This window comes from Mustela erminea, chromosome 4, assembly GCF_009829155.1.
Source record: "Mustela erminea isolate mMusErm1 chromosome 4, mMusErm1.Pri, whole genome shotgun sequence".
In the NCBI taxonomy this organism is placed as follows: domain Eukaryota; kingdom Metazoa; phylum Chordata; class Mammalia; order Carnivora; family Mustelidae; genus Mustela; species Mustela erminea.
The window spans coordinates 31,827,906-31,848,439 of record NC_045617.1 but is presented as its reverse complement, the minus strand read 5'-3'; the positions used below and the strand labels follow the sequence as shown (position 1 = coordinate 31,848,439).

At 44.3% G+C, this 20,534-nt stretch overlaps 1 protein-coding gene across 2 annotated transcripts in view; it reads right to left on the bottom strand.

The window, feature by feature from the left end:
- Window positions 1-18,362, bottom strand: part of FAXC (failed axon connections homolog, metaxin like GST domain containing) — a 69,397-nt gene extending 51,035 nt beyond the window's left edge. The window contains exons 1-4 of one of the 2 annotated variants that reach the window (XM_032338993.1): window positions 18,121-18,362; window positions 17,490-17,611; window positions 12,013-12,148; window positions 319-515 (exon numbers count right to left, since the gene is read on the bottom strand). In XM_032338993.1, the coding sequence (XP_032194884.1) occupies window positions 319-515; window positions 12,013-12,148; window positions 17,490-17,596 (440 nt within the window). In that variant the 5' untranslated portion in view covers window positions 17,597-17,611; window positions 18,121-18,362. Of the gene's footprint in view, window positions 1-318; window positions 516-12,012; window positions 12,149-17,489; window positions 17,883-18,120 lie in introns of those variants that run through there. The other variant, XM_032338992.1, reaches the window with a different exon arrangement.
- Window positions 18,363-20,534: the final 2,172 nt, after the last annotated feature.

Sequence of the window (20,534 nt, the reverse complement as noted above, 5' to 3'; positions counted from 1 at the left end):
CAGAGTCCTGCTCATCATTCCCAGGTCATCCATGGCTGCTTTGGCATGACCATGGCCAAGTTTAAGGAGTGGCAGCAGAGCCATGGCCCATAAAATCTAAAATAGGTGCTAGCCGGACCTCTACAGAAAATGCCTGTCTACCCTTGGTCTAGCTAGACACCTGGAAATTCATGGTCATAACTTCAACCCCGAGGTCAGTCAGAATGTAGAAAACTTTAAAAAGGTTGGGGAGAGTCTGAAAAGTGAAACTGGACTTGGGCTTATTCCAAAGGCCCAGAAAGGCCCTGGGCACTCGCCCAGCGCGCCCGCGGGACTCACCAGTAGAAGTGCTCCTCCACCATCTTGGTCACTGCTCTGGAAATGGCTCTTTCATGCGGGCCAAGGTTTTTGTTTAAATTCACTCCAAGTTTCTCTTCCAGAAAGTCAATAATGAATTCGGTGCCAGAAACTTTTTCATGATTATATTCGATCCAAGGCATTTTCCCTTGAGCAGAAAGTTTTCCACCAAAATAATTCTAAGCAGAGTAAATTTTGAAAAGAGAAAAGCAATGTTTTATTTAAATTTCACTGGATGGGTACAAGAAACAAACATTCCAACCCTATATTTGATAGCGACTGTACTGTGCAAGTGAATGAACTCAGCACATAAACTCTTTAAGACAACAAATAGCTACTCTTGGAGAAAAAAAAAAGGATTTACCTCAAATGAAGACATTACTTTATTCCCATAGATTTCATCTTGAGCTCTGGTATATTGTTACAAAAAAAGACAAGAGAGGAGAGGTAGTGTTGAAATGATCCAGGCAACAGCTGGTCTAGTTACAACGTAAGAACAAGCCACAGACGCAGAACAGTGAAAATAAGCCATAATAAGGCTTGCACTGGCCAGGCTACTAACCAAAGACCTCATCTGAATCCCAGCAACTTACGCCTGAATAATGCTTAATACCACTACACTGCACACAAGTGGCCCCAGAAATTATAACACTTAAGAGTAAGAAAGTGCATCCAACAGACTCCAATCCAGGGCCAGTTAAAATGTAGATTCCTGGGCCCCAGCCCAGACCTCTGCATCAGAATCCTGGGAATGGTGCCTAGAGCTCTGTATCTCTGATAAGTTTCCCTTTGACTCACAACCATACTAGAATCTTACAGCGTCTCAGAAGACATAGTCCCAGATGGAGCGGAGTAGGGGTGAGGGAGTCACACACTTTATGAACACTGGGAGTTAGAGTGGCATTTGCCGCCCCCACTCCTTGGCCAGGCACTAGATGTTCCCCCTGATGTTGACCACGAGAAATGTCACATACCTCTTAAAGCTTCTAGGACATCAGACATTCTTATAATTTGTACACTAAGGATGTAAATTTACCATAGACCCTAGCACCTGCTTCAGGTGAATTCTTGATACGGCCCATATCATCCTAACACATCCCCTTCAGGACTCCTGTCATTTGCAGACAGATTCTACCCTGCACACTGACATCAGAAAAAACTGTTTGCAATGCCAATGAGATCCAAGATCTCTGCTGCTCAAAATTATCCAGTGGTTTTTAACGGGCCTATTCTAATCCCTTCCACATAGCAGTCTAGGCCTGTACCATCTAGCCGCTGCCCATCTGCCCAGCCTTGCTATCAAGTCCTCCAGGCTTCTGAATTCCAACTGCCCACACCCAAACACATCAAAGTCTTTGCCATCTCTCTGACTTTTTACACACTTTACCTTTTATAAGAATCCTTTTCCCCAAATTCTGCCAAGTCATATCCATCCTAAAATATTTAGTTCAAATTAATCAAAATTTAAATATTTAGTTCACCTGGTCAGTGAACTATTTCCCCAAAGTACAACCATCACCTCTATTCCTCCGTGTTTCTACTGTACAGTGTATATTCCCCTTTTCTTATTACTGTTGGTACCTTTGCTTTTTCCTCTAGAACACCCCCTCCCTGAATATTTGGTACATTTTTATCTAGACCCCTTTTAAAAACTGGAGTAACAAAAATTAATGATTGATTCTTATGGAAATGAAAGTCCTAGTAGGTTTTTGTTATCAAAAATTTTATTTTTTAGATTCAGAAAAAGTATTTGACAAAATTCAACATCCATTCACGATGAAAACTCTCAACAAAGTGAGTAGAGAGGGAACATACCTCAAGAGATTAAAGGTCATAAGTAAAAAACCCACAGCTAATGTCATACTCAATGGTGAAAAGCTGAAAGCTTTTCCAAGATCAGGAACAAGATAAGGATGTCCACTCTTGCCACTTTTATTTAACATAGTACTAGAAGTCCTAGCCACAGCAATCAAACAAGGAAAAGAAATAAAAGGCTTCCAAATTGGCAAGAAGAAGTAAAACTGTCATTATTAGTAGATGACATGTTACTATATATAGAAAACCCTAAAGTCTCCACCAAAAGTTTATTAGAACAAATTAACTCAGTAAAGTTGCAGAATACAACATTAATATATGGAAATATGTTGCATTTCTATACATTAATAATGAACTAGCAGAAAGAGATCCTAAGAAAATAATCCCATTTACGATTGCATCGAAAGAGAAAAAAATACCTAGGAATAAATTTAACCAAGGAGATTAAAGACCAAAACTCTGAAAACTATAACACACTGATGAAAGAAACTGAAGACAACACAATAGAAAAATATACCATGCTCATGGATTGGAAGAATTAAAATTATTTAAATGTCAGTACTACCCATAGAAATCTACAGATTCAATTCAATCCCTACCAAAATCCTATTAATATTTTTCAAAGAACTAGAATGAATAATCCTAATTTGTATAGAATTATAAAAGACCCGAATAGTCAAAGCCATTGAGAAAGAAGAAGGAAGCTAGATGTATCATTCTCCCTGGTTACAGTAATCAAAACAGTATGGATACCGGCATAAAAACAGACATATTGATCAAGGGAACAGAATAGAGACCAGAAATAAACCCATGCTTATACGGTCAATTAATCTATGAAAAAGGAGGCAAGAATATACAATGGAAAAAAACAGTCTCTTCAGTAAATGGTGTTGGGAAACCTAGAGAGCTATATGCAAAAGAATGAAACTGAACAACTTTCTTATACTACACACGAAAATAAACTCAAAATAGATTATGTACCTAAATGTAAGACCTGAGACCATAAAATTTCTAAAAGAAAACATACAGAGTAGTCTCTTAGACATCAGCATTAACAATATTTTTCTGGATCTGTTTCCTCAGGCAAAGGAAACAAAAGCAAATAAATAAATAAATAAATAAATAAATAAAACAAAAAACAACTGGGACTTTATCAAACTAAAAGGCTTTTGCACAACAAAGGAAACCATCAATAAAACAAAAGGGCTCCCTGCCAAATGGAAAAAAATATTTGCAAGTGATATATCCAATAAGGAGTTAATGTCCAAAATTTATAAAGAACTCCTACAACTCAACACTAAAATAATCATCATCACCATCATCATCCGATTTTTACAAGATCAGAGGATGAGCACAGGCATTTTTCCAAAAAAGACATATAGATAGCCAAAAGATGCATGAAAAGATGTGCAACATCACTAATCATCAGGGAAATGCAAATCAAAACCACAATGAGATATCACTTTACACCAGCCAGAATAGTATCAAAAAGTCAAGAAACAAGTGTTGGCAAGAATGTAGGAAAAAGGAAACCCTCATGCTCTGTTGGTGGGAATGTTAATTGGTGCAATCGCTATGGAAAACAGTATGAATTAAAACAGTAAAAATTAGAAACAGGGGCACCTGACAGCACGGTCAGTTATGTGTCTGACTCTTGGTTTCAGCTCAGGAGCGATCTCAGGGTTGTGAGATCAAGCCCCACATCGAGCTCCACACTCTACAGAGTCTTCTTGAGTTTTTCTCTCACTCTGTCCTCCCACCATGTGTGCATGCACCCTCTCTCTCAAATAAATAATAAATAAATCTTTTTTAAAAAATTAAAAGCAGAAACACCATGCAATCCAGTGATTCCACTACTATGTGTTTACCCAAAGAAAATAAAACACTAATTTGAAAAGATATACACACCCCTATGTTTACTGAAGCATTCTTTACAATAGCCAAGCTATGCAAGCAACCCAAGTGTCCATCAATAGGCAAATGCATAAATAAGATATGGGATGGATAGATAGATAGATAGACAGAATGGAATATTACTCAGCCATAAAAAAGCATGAAATTTTGCCATTTGCAACAATATGGAGAGAGCTAGAGTATATTATGCTAAGTGAAATAGACAGAAAAGACAAATACCTTGTAATTTATATGTGGAATCTAAAAAGCCAACCAAAGAAACAGAAACAGACTCATTAATACAGAAAATAAAGTGGTGGCTGCCAGAGGGAAGGGATGTAGGGGTTAGGCAAAATAGGTGAATGGGGATTCAGAGGTACAAACTTCCAGTTATAAATGAATCACAGGGATGAAAAGTACAGCATGGGGAATACAGTCAATAATATTATAATAATTTTGTATGGGGACAGATGATAGCTACACTTATTGCAGTGAATACTTTGTAATGCATATAATTGTCAAATCATTGTTGTGTACCTGAAACTAATATAACATTGTCTGTCAACTATACTCTAATAAAAATAAACATAAAAAAAGATCAACTGAAAAAAATGTATTTTGCTTCCTGGACAAAAAAGTAGAAGACAACATTTTAGAGAAACTACGATTATATATAATTAAAAATTACATGAATTCAAGAAATATTTAAAAAGAGAAGCACAAAAATGTTGAAAGTAAATGGCAAGACTATGAGAGGCAGATGAGCTTTCCATGAACTTCAATTTTCCAGAACTGGTTATATGACTGTTAAAATAAAAACATATCTTTTAAAAATAATACTTAATTTTCCTTAACTTCCTTACATATGTTCAAGAACTCCTGGCCTGTTTTATTTAAGCAGTTGGAGTCTGACTAGCCCACTGAGGGTAGTTTTCTGAAAGTAATTCTGAGAAGAAGCGTGACGAGATAAATCCTCTTTATTTTTTCTGAGCCGAAGTTTCCCCCTGCAAGTCTGCCCTAGCAGAGATTAATTTACACTTACACTGTATTATCAGAATAGCCATGAAAGCCACAGCTTTTGAGTTTTAAAATCTCATTCCATCATTTATTCAGTGTGACCCTGGTCCTCCCTGGGTCTCCCTTACTCTTTCCTGGGCTTCAATTTCCTCATCTACAGAATGGGGATAACAATAGTTGTAGGATTAAGAAAATGCACATGAAATGTCTGACAAGTGCCTTCATCATGAGTATTAACATCGTCTTCACCACTCTGAAATGGGGACCTTAAAAGAAATCCCAAAGTCTTGGGACACTGACTTGCTACACTCATCATGGTCCCTCACTTTTCAACTAAATATATATCCATTACGTTCACTGTGGCCCTGGAGCCATCTTGAAAGGTCTCCCACTGGCTACATTTGAGATAATTTGAGCAATTTTTGTGGATTATAACACATTGGCCAAAAAATCCAGGCATCCCCTGTTATGAAATAATAAGAAATTCAGGGGCACCTGGGTGGCTCAGTGGTTAAACCTCTGCCTTCAGCTCAGGTCATGATCTCAGGGTCCTGGGATCAAGTCCCGCATTGGGCTCTCTGCTCAGCTGGGGGCCTGCTTCCCTCTCTCTCTCCGCCTGCCTCTCTGCCTACTTGTGATCTCTGCCTGTCAAATAAATAAATAAAATCTTAAAAAGAAAATAAGAAATTCATATGTTGGTCTCTGCCTCCAGTTCCTCACACAGAGCCCCTCAAAGCCTTATAATAATTCCTAAGTGATAAGAGCACTAGGAGCATCTTATGTCTTAATAAGGTGACTCTGGGTGGGCTCCTTGGATGGCTGGTCACCAGAAAGATCAAACCTGGATTAGCAGCCAGGAACGTTCAGCCCCTCCCCATCCTCCAGAGCAAGAGGAGGGACTGGAAATGGACTGAATACTTGATCATGCCAATGTGAGGAAGTCTCCATAAAATCCCAAAATATGGGGTTCAGAGAGCTTCCAGATGGGCAGATACATCCATATGGGGAGGGGGAGATGCCCCAACCCCACAGAACAGAAGCTCCTGCACTCAGAGCCTCCCAGACCTCACCCTATACACCACTGCATCTGGCTGCTCATTTGTATCTTTTAACATGTGTTTTTAATAAACTAGTTAACCTAGGTATTTCCCTGAATTCCGTAGGGGGGAAGGATACAGTCTGTGGGACTGCGCCCTTAACCTGTGGGTTATGACACTGTCTCTGGGTAGAGAGTGTCAGAATTGAAATAAATTATAGGACATCCAGATCATGTCACAGAGGGTTGCCTGGTGTTGGGGGGGGGGGGGGGGACAAACACACATTTGGTGACCAGAAGTATCAGCCGTGAAGTGTTCTACATTAGTAGGAAAGGAAACTCAGAGGAAAGAAACACACAGTAGGGAAAAACTGGGTTTTCTCCCTCATAGAAAGGAAAAAAAGAAGTACTTCCCTTTACAACTATGTACGGTAGTTTTGTAGTAAAAAAAAAGTCCTTTTTTTTTTTTTGGAGATGCATACTGAAGTAGTAAGGGGTAAAGTATCATGATTTCTGCAGCTTACTTTCAAATGGTTCATAAAAAGTTGTTCACAGGGTGCCTGGGTGGCTCAGTGGGTTAGGCCGCTGCCTTCGGCTCAGGTCATGATCTCAGGGTCCTGGGATGGAGTCCCACATCGGGCTCTCTGCTCAGCAGGGAGCCTGCTTCCTCCTCTCTCTCTCTCTGCCTGCCTCTCTGCCTACTTGTGATCTCTCTCTGTCAAATAAATAAATAAAATCTTTAAAAAAAAAAAAGTTGTTCACAAAGGTTTATACCAAGAGAAACAAAGCAAAAAAGGCAATAATTGGTAAATCTAGGTGAAAGGCATATGGGTATTCAGAGTGCTAGGCTTTTAACTTGTCTGTAGCTTTACAGACACAAAATTTCAACACAAAAAAATAAAAGGTGGGTGGGTACAGATAATATCAGCAAATAAAGAGAACAATCAAAAGTTAAGGCTGGGGGTGCCTGGGTGGCTCAGTCGGTTAGACGTCTGCCTTTAGCCCAAGTCATGATCCTGGGGTCCTGAGATCGAGCCCCACATCGGGATCCCTGCTCAGCAGAAAGCCTGCTGCTCCCTCTTCCTCTGCTCCCCATTCATACTTGCTCTTGCTCTCATAAATAAATAAATAAAATCTTTAAAAAAAATAATAAAGTTAGGGCTGAAAGCCAGAGCAGAGAGTTCCAAAGCAGTCAATTTCTTTGTCTTTCTCATATTTAAAAAAAGTTACTGTGTGAAATACAGGCTTCTTATACAATCAGTTACAGCAAACAATGTAGGCATCTTTGTGTGTGTCTGTAGAAATGTATGGAAGGGTGGCCCGAAGTTTTAGTAATGGTGATCTCTAGCTAGTAAGATGAGAGGCGATTTTCATTCACACTCTGTGTATTGCTTGAAATTCTTATAAGGACCATATGTCATCTCTATGTAATCAGGGAAAAAAAGGTAAAGTTATTTTCGTTTTGAAAAAAAAATTAACCATATCTGCAGGGCTTCCTTATAACTTTTCTGCATCTTCCTACAAATCTATAATTATTACACAATGAAAAGTTTCTGAAATTGACCTACCAATATGTGTAATCTTATTTTTAAAGGATGGAAAGATAAGTGACTGTGACCAATAGATGAAGCTTTTTTTAAAAAAAAAAAAAAAAAAAAAAAAAAGCCTTTGAGTTTCTACTAATGGCCATTAAATATTTATTTCAGTCTCTCTCTGGTTAAAACATTAAAAAAAAAAAAGCTTCAAATATAAAGTCGAGCTCTTAGGAATATGACATTTTAATCTTTTCTTTTTCAAGGCACAGAGCAAAGAAGGGGCAGAGTGTAGAGCTTCCTGGATCTCTGACAAAATGCCTCTGTACTGATGAGCACAGGCGATGCCCCCCCCCACCCCCGCCAAGCACTTCCCAGGCACCGCCTGCATCAACCCAGCCCCTCACTGAGGGCACACAGGTCCCAAGGCACCCACGGCAGGCACAGAGCAGCCTTCTAAACCACAGAACCATTTTCTCTTGCCTAAATCTCTGCCCTGAGCTCTCTGCCCTAAATTTCTGCCCCTCCATTTATTTTCCACAGAGACCTTGCTGAAGGAAAACCACACCTACACCTTTCTTTTAAAATACATACATATATACTTAACAAGAAATAATAATTTTGCAAGGGGGTAGGTGGCCACCTCCTCGACGGCCTCGGCACTAGCTTCAGACTTCCCAGTGAGACGTGTGTCCTGCTGCCCCGACACACCCACTAAAAGCAGCTCTGCGACAGGGATGGAGGCAGTCTGGCTCCTGGTCCGGCGCTTGCAGGCTTGAAGGCAAGAGGGGAAAGGGTAGCACGGCCGGCCTCTTCCTTCAACCGGAGCCCCTCTGTGACATGTGTCTTCCAGTGCTGGCTGCCAATGCCAAGCTCAACAGCAATCTTTCAAATCTGACCCACTGCATCTAGCGGCTTCAAGCTTTGTCTGTCCTCAGTGCTGATTTCTGCTCTACTCCTGGTTTACAAAGTCCTGAATGATCTCCCCGTTCCTCTCTCTAGACTCAGCCCTTGCCTTCCAGGTCCCAGTCTTAAGCAACCTCTTTCCAGTCCCCAGACAGGCTGTGCCCTCCCAGAGCACTGCCCCCACAGTCCAGCAGTCCAGTTAGGTGTCACTCCATCACTTCCTCGGTGGGGCCTCTGTAATGGCACTTGCTGAGCCAAAGGGGCTGCCACTCATCTCATCCCAGCACCACCTTAGGAGGGTCCCTGCCACCCCAACCCCTCCTCTGCAGAGAAACTGGTTCAGAAAGCACAGGTTTGGGGGGTCGGGGGGGGCATTGGGAGCTGCCGAGCTAACATCATCCCAGCAGCCAAGAGCTTGGTCCAGCTGCTCTGTTACCTGCAATGGAGACCCCTCCTCCCAGTGCTGCCACTTTGTCGGAGCTTACAGGTGAGCCCCTGACCAGCTGGAGCCACCTTCCCTGGAGGAAAGGCAGCAAACCAGCGGGACCAAAGTGCTTTGGGGGAGCCTGGGGCACCCTTACTTTTCTTACATCCCCTCAGAGGCACACAACCTGTAGCCTGAGCTCTGGCCTTTGCCCCGTACAAGTCCCCTGGCAGGAGAGTGGACATCTCTGGCAAAAAAGGGAATCTCAAACCAAAGGCGACACAGAACGCACACAACTGCTGTCACAGAAGAGCATCGGACGTTCCGCACCATGAAGCAGGATCTCGGGGACAGACCGATTTTAATTAGCATAAGAGAGATCCTCTAAGGCATAAAAGAAGAAACTGTAATACAAACCAAGGGGAAATATGAAGGAGGAAAATACAGATGTTGAACACAACAGATAAGCAGTACGATAGACACGAGAAGAGAACAGAGAGAGGCCATGGGATGTCGGGAAGAGAAATCCGTCCAGAAGAAAGAAGAAAAGATGAAGGAGTATATTCAGAGATAGAGAAAATAAAAGCAGAGATTTCGGTATCCGGAGAATAGGGGACAAGAAAGAAGAAGGCTAAAACAAATAAAAAAGAAAAGGAAGTATTTGAAGAAAATTAGTAATTCCCCAGAATTTAAAAAAGATTCAAGACTTTATACTACAAGAGTTTACAAAGGACCAAACAAGATATATATTAGTGAAGGCGCATATTAGTGAAATGTAAGTTACTGAGATTAAGTTCAAATTGTAAAAGCTTCCAGAGAGAAAGAGAGAAAATCATCAGGTTTTTCAATAGCAATACCAATGCAGAAAGACAAGGGAGTAATATTTTTAAAGCCCTGAAGGCAAAGAACTTGGAACACAGACATTTCAAGCATGAGGGAGAAATAAAGGCATCATCAAGTGTGCAAAGCTACTGGAGGTTTGCTGCATAAAGGCTCAATCTGAACATATGCACCATGAAAGTCCTCAAATAAGAGGATAAATAATCCCAGAGGAGAAGATACATGGGAAACAAGGCTAGTCAGACTGAGTAAGCCCTGTTGCCTAAAAAAGAATCAGGAAAAAAGGAAAGGATTTCCAAAATTCCAGAATTAAAACATTAGACAACAACAACACGCTGGGGATCAGGGCTTGGAAAAGAGAGACGCAAAGTTCACGTGAACCTGTACAATCCTTGTATCATCAAAGGACCAACCTGCACTTGAGAAATGATAATAGGGATAAATAAACTCAAAGTTGGATCTTAGGCGCAACCACCACGAGAACAAAAATAGAGTTTGTTTTAAGTGGTAAGAAAGTTCCTTCTTATCTACCCACTAGAATGCAGAAAACAAGAAAAAATTTTTAAAAGCCAAGTATAATGGGAAAAAAAACACTAGGTAAGACGTCAGAAAGAAGAAAGAAAGAAAGAAAGCAAGCAAGCGGGCGGGCGGGCGGGAAAGGAAAGAGGGAGCGAGGGAGAAAGACGTTAGAGATATCTCATAGTTAAACAATAATTACAAGTATAAATGAATAAAATGCACCAATTAAGGACTCTTAGATTGGCCACAAGTAATACGCTGACTATGAAAGATTCAAAAAAAATAGAGAAAGAGGATGGAGAAGGGCATCCCAAGCAAATACGAACCAGAAGAGAGCTGGAGAACCAATCTCAATATTTGATGATATAAAATTCAAGAGGTAAAAAAAAAAAAAAAGAAGAAGCAGAAGACACAGCCAGGTGCTGTATATATGGGGAAAAGAAGCAAAAGAGTACAAACGTGATCTTCCACATTGCATGTACCTAACCATATGATCTCTGACATAAAGCAAGAACCCAGACGATGGCAGGAAGAAAAGAGAAGTCAACAAATACCCGTGGATATCTTAATCCACTCCTTGAAGAAATACTAGAACAGGCAAACAGAAAATATGCAGAGATGTCCAAGATCTAAATAATCCACTAAACAAATGCTCAAGTAAGTAAATCTAGAGAGCTCTTCACCTAAACAGAGAACATGGGATGATCTTCCACATTCATAAAAACTAGCCACACTAGGCGACAGCCTCTGTAAATTTCAAGGAATCAAGATAGAGACTATCTGTTCTGATCACATAATTAAAAAACAAAGACAGGGCGCCTGGGTGGCTCAGTGGGTTAAAGCCTCTGCCTTCAGCTCTGGTCATGATCCCAGGGTCCTGGGATCAAGCCCCACATTGGGCTCTCTGCTCCAAGGGAAGCCTGCTTTCTCCTCTCTCTCTGCCTGCTTGTGATCTCTGTCTGTCAAATAAATTTTAAAAATCTTTTTTTAAAAATGACAAAAATCAAAGCTTAAAAAACATATGTATAGCTGGATATTACATGGAAAAAAAAAGAGACGGGAAAATTTTTTGTAAAAATACTTAGAACTGAATAACAATGAAAACACAACTTGCCAAATTTGTGAGACACAACTCACAGAGAAATAGATACCATTAAATACATTCCCATGTTCATTCTCTGATGCTGAAATGAGCGAATGTTTCCCCGAAAGTCACCCAAACAGAAGGTGGAGCACTGTGGACATGTTCTCCCAAAATCTACAGCTATCTCACTATCTCCCTGGTGGCCTGCCAGGTCCTCTGCCCCCCAGACTCATGAGAGACAAAATATAATGCTGTCAAACAGGAATCTCAAGGAAAAAACCACGTACAGCAATGGTACACCTACCTTAATTAACCACTGCCCAAGAGGCCTCCCCAAGCTTAACCAAGGCCTATTGCATGTCAGGAAAAAAAATACCATGACCCTGAAACCTACAGAAATCCAAACCCTTTGGATCCCCTCATTAACCCAGGTGTGAACATCAACAGACCTTACAATCCAGTCTCTTGGAAGCAGCTGCTAAGAACCAGGCAGTGCTAATTTCACACCCACCCCTCCGGCACCGAGGGCAAGTCCTTCCCACTGTGTGAGATGAGAACCACCCCTCTGATGTTCCTGTCGGGACAGGGAGACCCGTTCGTACCCAAGTACCTGGTAGGGTAAGTCAGCCATCCTTAAGTAAGTTTCCATTTTCAAACAGAAAGGAGACAAACTGGGGACACCATTGTTAGGTCTTGCAAACTGATGCAAAATAATAGCATCTTTGGAGTCAATCTCTTGCTGTTTCCTGCCAAAACCAAAACAGAAATAAAGAACAAACCACGTGTTGTACATTCAATGCCCTGAGTTCCCCGGAGGCCCCCGGTGGATGGTGGCTCCTCCACGAACACGCAGATCTGTTTGTCACGGGGGTTCGCCTCACCCAGAAGCAGAGTGGAAGCTTGACCAAAACATGAGAGAACCTTACAAGCGATCACGGTGACCCCAAGGGCTTAGAGAGTAGCCGCGTATAAACCTCCTTCGGCTAACTATAGCCCACGGGGCAGGAAGAGGGCCCACCTCTTCTCCGGCAGGCTATGCTTAGCCACTCGGCACAAACTGAGGGATAAACATGACAGTGTGTGCCTCCCGGGTGTCAGGCGTTGTTCTAAGGGATTCACAGGTATCATTTCATTGAATCTTCACAATAACTTTGAGGGAACTACGACTGTTATCCATGCGTGACAGATGAAGAAACTGAGGCAGAGAGGATTACCCTGCCCAAGGTCCCTTTGCTAGTAAACGGCAGACTGGGGACTGATCGAGGCAAGCAGAGTCTATGTTCTTGACCCCTGGACTGTACCATGAAACTGTCCCTAGAACCCAGGAATCACAGCATAAGTTTACTCTGCTAGGAACCAAGTCCGCTGGGAATCTGAGACCCTGAATCTGGTCCCCCTTCCAAACTATATGTGCCCTCGCCAGGCCCTTCACTTGGATGACACCAAGAAAGCCAGCTTCTGGGCTCTCTCTCATCTTCTCTAGCTTCCCAGCACACAGTACATAACTTCATATCCCTGCCTTCTCCCTTTCTTCTGTCTCAGACACACATCTAGCTTTCCCTTGGCTACTTTTTTGGGTGGGAGGATTTCCCTGGTACGGCTTTGCCATGGACACCGTATAATAGAGAAAATGCTAGATTCCAAGTGTGGACACAGGTCAAATCCAAGCCCTGCTTCCTACTGGCCACGTTACCCTAGGCCTCTCTTCTTCCCACGCACAGAAAGTGAGGGCAGGAGCAATTATGCATCAGGGAGCATAATTAAATCTTAAAAATCTGTAAACATCTGTGGAGCTCCCAAGCATCCTGTAAGAGTGGTAGAATCCATTCTCATGCACAGAGATAGGGTCTTATCCCCTTAAACGACACTATCTCACCATCCCCCACAGCTTCGCTCCGACACCACCCTCGGGACCCATCTGCAACTCCCCACCTTTCGCTTGGCCCAACCACTTCCCGGTCACATAGACGTGGTCACATAGACGTCACTCTTCCCCGGGGCCTTCCCCGAGCCTCTGGCTCCTCACATCACTCCCAGTTTAATCCCGTACCTATCTATGTCCCCCAAAGCAAGGGCAAGTTCTTTGCATCCTCGGCCCATAGAGCTCACCCCCTGCAGCACCTGCCTTCAGGAAAACCAACTCTTCCAGAGAAGTTCATGACCAGAGTGCCCATTCCACTTAAAGAGCTCAGAATGACTCACTTGGAAAACACTGCTCAAGTCAAAAGAATAAAATATTTGCTGTTTTCTGGCAAAATTTACTATAGAAAACGAAGACTTTCATTTAGATGAAATGTTGGGGAGGTCAGATATTAAAATCAAGAAGCCTCTTAAACTCTTCCCAGAGAGCACAAACTACATTCGACAACTAATTGGTTTTGTCCAGTCAAATAATTCAAGTCACAGAGTGGTATTTTCTGCTAGGCAAAAATTTAAGACTGGAAAGGGAGGAGATAAATATAAAATCTTCGGCTCCACTGGCCAGAAACATCTAATTCTAATGGTTAACTTGGCCGCCATATCATAGTAAGAACGGATGTGACAAGCATGGGCCAATGACTTTGTATACATGATGCATACAAACTTGTTTCACTCTGAAGTAATACCATAGAGTGGATATTGTTATAGTTTAAATTTAGTGTATATTATATTACACAGCAGATAAGGAAACTGAAGCTCAGAGAGGCTCAATAATTTGTCCAAAGAACATCACTCTAACATCAGGCCATTAGCAGCTCCAGATCCCAAGCTCTTAAGCCCTTCAGCGACAGTGAAATGGGCAATTTCTCAATTAATTCTATCAAAATGGCCGGTTTGACTTGGGTCACTCAAGCCTGGAACTTTCCTACAGAAGTTTTAATGGTCAATGACGCCAACTTCTATTAAATGCTCACTTATATGTGAAATTGTTCTAAGCAGTTCACACGTCGCTAACTCAATCAACTCCGTAAGGCAGGCTGCCATTATTAACCCATTTTACAGATGAGAAAACCAAAAAGCCAAAAAGTTTCTTCTCATCTCCAAGGTTACTTGGTTAAAAGCGAAGTGAATGTGAACCCCCTCTGGTTCCAGAGTCCTCTTTCCACACATCAGAAACTTCTCCCTGACTTAGGATCAGAGGAGCAGGTTATTTTTTAAAATACTTGGACTGCTGTACCTCCCAAAGTGGCTTTATAATGAGGGTTACAGAAGAGAACGTGTACGGAGCCTCAAGACTGGCCCCTCCTCCCATCGTGAAGGATATCTCGGGGGACTGTGCCTCTGTGTGCCCCTGACAAGCTGTTAGTTTACAGAGATCAGATACTGATTGACCTGGGGGCTGCTCTGATTCCCTAAGTTCCCTAGGACAGGCTGAACCCTAACGCCTAAAGTGCAACAGAGCTACCAACAACACAATCATTATTTAGTCATTCAATTTACAAACAACACATTCTCAAACTTTAAGATAGCTGCTACACTGTCACCACTCAGGGGAGGTAGAGGGCTGAGACAGTATTTGGTTAAAAATACTGCCGTGGGAAAAGCAGGCATAAAATCCAAAACACTTCCCTGGGTTTTACTCCTTAATGCAAATTATTCCTAAGTACTTCTCACCGGTCAACTTTACTGCTAGACACACGGCCACACACTCAGCTTAAGTCTCTCCGGCAGAAAATCCAATTCGAGTGGTAACAACTTTACCGTTGCCCGTGACCTCAGACACTGTGATCATTTCAAGATGTGTCTTCCATCCTGCAGATTCTGGACTTTTTTGTCTTGCCTAAACTATGGAGACAACTGACAGTGAGATTTCACCCTAAATGGAAGTCTGTCATGTCACCTCTGTCTGGCAGTCCCAGACCTTGCTCAGTCTTTCCCCCCTGTCTTTCTGTGCCCCTAGACGCTGTCAAAAACTCCAGTCCCTACTACAGGCCTGTCTTCCTTGGGCCATACCCCAATTCTTTACATTTCTCTTCTTCTCCCCACAGCCGGGCTTATGTCGTCTTTGGTACTTTCTAGGAGGCGGTGGGAAAAAGTTCAGGCACTAAACACACACACACACACACACACACACACTCCCAAATTTGGATCCTACTACTCCTGCTGTGTGATCTTGGGCAAGTGGTTTTACCTCTCTCTCTCCCTCCGCTGTAATTGCCTTATCTATGAATTGGGAACCAAGCATCCAGCCACAGCTGAGAGGGATAAATCCAAGTAAAGCACTTCTAGATGGGCAGAGGCCCTTCTAAGGGATCAATAATGGGTGGCCATTTTTATTATTTGCATTATAACAGGACTTTCTCCTCCATTATAACACATTTCCTACCCAGGCTTTAGACATCTGTCAAGAAACAAAAAGTGAATATAACGAAGATTAAAAACATCTCAATCCACGTAAGTATCCAAGTAATCTGCTAAGCAGTGAAGGACACATCTGCGGGCAGAAGGCTCTTCTGTGTCTAGCGACCACACCTGCCAGGGTGTGGCCTGTTCCCAGGATGAGCTCTGGGCTCCTTGCTATTTCTGCAAGGTCATTTAAGCAAGGTTTAGAGTTGGTCCTATGAAGCCGCGTGCCTTCACTCCCTCCACAAAGTGTTAAACCGGTGAGAAGCCACAGGGTTCTGGATCCTGAAAAGGTTCTGGACTGGAATATAATTGAGAAACAGCTGGGTTACCATTTAAGTACTGCACAAATGTTTTGGGTATTTTCATACAGCTCGAAATCTAACTCGAAATCAAGTTCTAAAACTAGCAAAAACAGGAAGTAATCTAGGGAAATGCACCTTAAATTCACTTCAAAAATCTTTACGTGGTTCAACTAGATGATTCAAGGCACCTGCTAAGTGAGAGAATTCACAGTACATAATAAGGTTAAAATAAAACTTCTCAATTATGGCTAAATAATAGTGAAAGCCAATACATTTCCTCAGACTTAAATGATTTCCCACCCTCTCCGAGATTAGAAATATTCAAAATGCCCAAGTTAGCCTGTCACAATCTCCTGGAATCCCTGTAGACCTGTTAAAGGTCACCGATCACTGTCTTTGTTTACAAGCTATTGTGTAAGATTTCCCCCTGGAAAAAGGCAATGTGAACTCATTTGTCACTACTTTAAAAATACTGGTCAACGGGGATATTCTGAGCTATTGAAAACTGCCCGCTTCTGGTCATCTCCCAGGGACAGAGGACTCCAACGCATGGAGATTTTAACCATAAATTGATGTTGTCAATGAGCCAAAGGACCACCCCAGGAGCCTTTGGTATTGTCCTACTCAGACAAAGATCTCCTGTCCTTCTGGATGTACCAACAGTAGGGGCCTCCATTTTCTGGCATTTCCAAATCAGTCCTGTAAACATTCTGCGGCAGGCCGGCTATGCAACTGTTTACGGAACTGGGTGACTCCCATGTCTTGTCAAACACGCCCATGTGCTAGTCCTGTCCTCGGATCTCCTACTGCTCACACAACAATGACATCGAAATCCCCCGCGATGGGGCTTAGCTCGAAATACCTGAGCAACCCATAACCAGGTTAAGGGCTGCACCAAAACGCACACCCCTCTACTTGGCCATGCCCCTTAACAGGGACCTAGAGGGCCCTGGAGCTTTTGCAATTTCAGTTTTTTAATGATATTAAAATTTGGGGAGGAATAGTGAAGAACTAACCTTTAAGTAAAAGGTAAGGTTAGTGGTTAATATTCTAGCATAATTATTACCTATAAACAAATAAGGCATTCCCTAAAAGTGTAACTTAGTATCTCCACCAGGCCTCATTCTATTGTTGCAAACATTGCACTTGGATCTTGCTAAGGGCATTTCCTAATAGACCATTTTGCTCCACAAGATCCCGGAGAATTTTTGCTTTTTAGCACCAAAGGACTGAGAGATAAATGTTTTCCCCTCCCACAATCAGTTTAATTCTCCTGTCAACTCGAAACTGCCCCTCAGGCCGGGTGACCACGGACTGCCTCTAGGGAAAGGTAAGGATAGGATTCTTGGGCATTTGCGCGGCGTGGCCGAGAGGCTGGCATGGTCCCCCCTCGCGCCAGCCCTGCCCTGGCCAGGTGCCCCACTCGGCGCCCCTGCGCGGGGCCCTCTCTCCGGCTCACCTAATGACCAGGAGTTCGTGGAGCAGATACGCAGCTGCGGCCAGCAAAGCTCCCCCGGTCAAGTAAAGTGTTTTCTTCCACCAGGGATCGGAGCCCAGCCCTGCCATGATCCCACCGTAATCCTGCAAAGGGAAAGCGATGATGTCCCCATAAAAGGAGAAGGGCTCCTCGGACCCGGCCCACCAGCCGAAGAAGGAGACGCTCTGGTTCCAGCTCAGATCCACCACGCACGGCCTGGACGAGGCAAAGCCAACCCCCCAGTGCATGCTGCGCGGCTGGCTGCGGGCGCCCCTCCCAGGGCCCGCGCCGCCCGCATGGGAAGGGGGCCGGAGGGGCCCGGCGCGGGCTCAACGGCGCGCCGCGGACGGGGGCGGCGCGGGCGGCGCGGGCGGCAGCGACCGAGGAGGCGGCGGTGGCGGCGGCGGCAGCGGAGGAGGAGCAGGAAGGGCGCGGGCCGCGGGCGGCGGGCCTGGCCGGCGGGGCCCCAGGGCCCGGGGCGGCGGCAGCGGCGGCCGCCGGCTCCCCCCGCAGCGGCCTCTCCGCGCCGCTCTTTGTGTCGGCGCCTGGAGAAGGCCGCGTGATGTCATTGCTCCCCGGGGCAGGGAAACAGAGGCGGGATAAAGTCACCTACCCCGCGCCCTGCCCCCGCCCCGCATCTCCGCGGTCCGGCGGCCTCCGCCCGGGCGGGAGCTGCGGGGCTGGAGGCGCCCCGCGGGCTCCGCGCCTCCAGGCGGCACGGCCGGGAACGGCTCGGCGCGCTAGGGCTAGGGCTGCGGAGGTGCCTGGAAATGCGGCACCACCGGGAGGAAGCCGCAGTCAGGGCCCGGATCTCCGTCTCCCCCGCCACCCCGCCCCGAGCCCCGGCCCGCCCTCTGCTGTCGCTCCAGCCCCTCCCGCAGGCCCGGGAGCGCGGAGCGCGCGGAGCTCACCTGAGGCCGCGGCGAGTGGCAGGCTGGAAACGCCGCCCGGGGGGCGGGGGGGCGGCTGGGAACGAGGGCCCGGACCAAGGTCGGCAATTAAATAGTTCTGGCCAGCGGGAAAGCGCTGTGGATTTGCATAATTTATAAAAACACTCTTGTTACAGTACCCAGTTACCTGGGTCTTGGCCGTGTGCTCACGGAGAGATGTCTGGTTTGACAGATAACAACAAAAATGTGCTCTAGAGAGAGCTCCCCTCTGACAGACCAGCTCGAGTCTTTCCCGTTTGAAATCATTATCGGGGAACTCGTAGATGTGGGCTGTTTGGGTTTGTTTTCCTTTTCTTTTCGATGCAAAAAATCTGGCAAACGTGTGTGTGTGTGCGCGCGCGCCTGTGTGTTCAGTTTTTTCCCCTTTAACTTCATTTTGTTAATTTCATTTTGAAAAGTTGGTTAGTCCAAACAATAGGGCCATGTTTTATAGTTTTAGGATACACACACAAATTTTAGCAAGAGCATGAATACCTTAAGGTTGTTAGAAAGAACTAAAAAAAAAAAAAAAAATCAAGTAGGGGATTTATCTATCACTTGAAAGGTGAAAAGATGGGTATAGGAACCCTCTAGGCTTTTGCGTGAGGAAGGCGACACTGGGTTAAAGGAGAACTTCTTTTCTACTTCCGCTCCCACACCAGCGCCTTAGAACCCCAGTGAATGCTGTCAAGGCCCTAAACTGTGGGCTTTTTGCCATCATGAGGGAGATGCAGAAGGAGCTAGCCACGCACCCGCACTTGCGGGGTCCCATTCACCACTGTGTCCGCACACGTGACCTGTCTGGGAGCAGTCCTGTGTGCGCTTGGAAAAGACATTCGCCTGAGCCGGTTGCGAAAAATGGAACCAGAAGGCCTGTTGGAGTGACAGGCAGTCACCAGATTCTAACAGGAAGCAGGACCCGAAGGCTTCCAGGAAGTCTCAGGAAGCAGAGTGCGCAAGTTTGGGATCAGAACAGAGATGCTTGGTGCTGGCATACCAGGCTGGCTCAGGGGCTAGATCCCCAATTGGTGAGTTCAATCCCCACGTTGGGTGTAGTGGTTGCTTACATGAACTTTATTTTTTTATTTTAAAAATCTTATTTTTAAAATAAATAACCTTTAAAAAAAAAAAAGGGAAGAAAGAAAAAGAATGCTCTGTGCAGAAATGGGACAAGGAGCTCTGCACCAGCGATTCTTCTTCCTTCTTCTGCACCCTTCCCACATAGCACTAAGCCTTTGCTCTCATTAAATGTTGAGCCAGTATTTAAAGAGTGACCATTTGTTATTTGGTACTGAATAATTTTCCTGAGAGTCCAGGTTCAGTCATGAGGATGAGCATAAATTACCTGCAGTGAAGCAATATGGAAGGCAAAAGGGAGAATCAATACTGGCAAACTCGATGTCCATGAAACAAGTTAGAAACCAGATGAATCTAATGTTTTGATCCCAGAGAGCCACCGGCTGCATGTTACCCTCACAGCTCCTCTGGCAGGTGGACCTGCCCCACCCACTCATGGAAGCCCAGCCAACTGCTGCTTCCTGGTCCCGGCAGATCGTCTTTGACCATTACCTGGTCTTTAGTTCAGATGTGGTTTAAATTTCCAGAGATGTTCTGAAGCGAACATCTTTTAGATGCCCATGTAACGGAAATTTTCATGAAAAAACCTAAACTATAATCTTAATCTGATGCAGATTAAAATTTAGCCTTTAGACCTGTGGCATGGAAGAAAGAGTATTATAAGTCAGCTTGTATAAAAGTGAAAGGAAGCAGAGTAATCTCTGAGGAGTCAGTAGACATAAGAAGTGGCCAAAAGTTTGGTATGAGAATGTCAGAGCGAAGCTACGGCGAACAAGAAAAGCAGCTCCAGTTACAAAGGCACAGCGCCTTAATCAACCTTTGTGCAAGATCGGGTGAGCCCTACACAGCCACGCTGCTCCACAAAGGGATGCAATCCAGCCACAAAGAGAAGGAAGACTAAGGCTCAGAGGTAGGGGCTCAGCTCCAGAGGATGGTGGCGGTGTAATTAACAGTCAGAGGGGAACCAAACAGAACTGGGTCAACAACTGACTCTTCCAAGAATGGCTCCTCAGCATCCCGT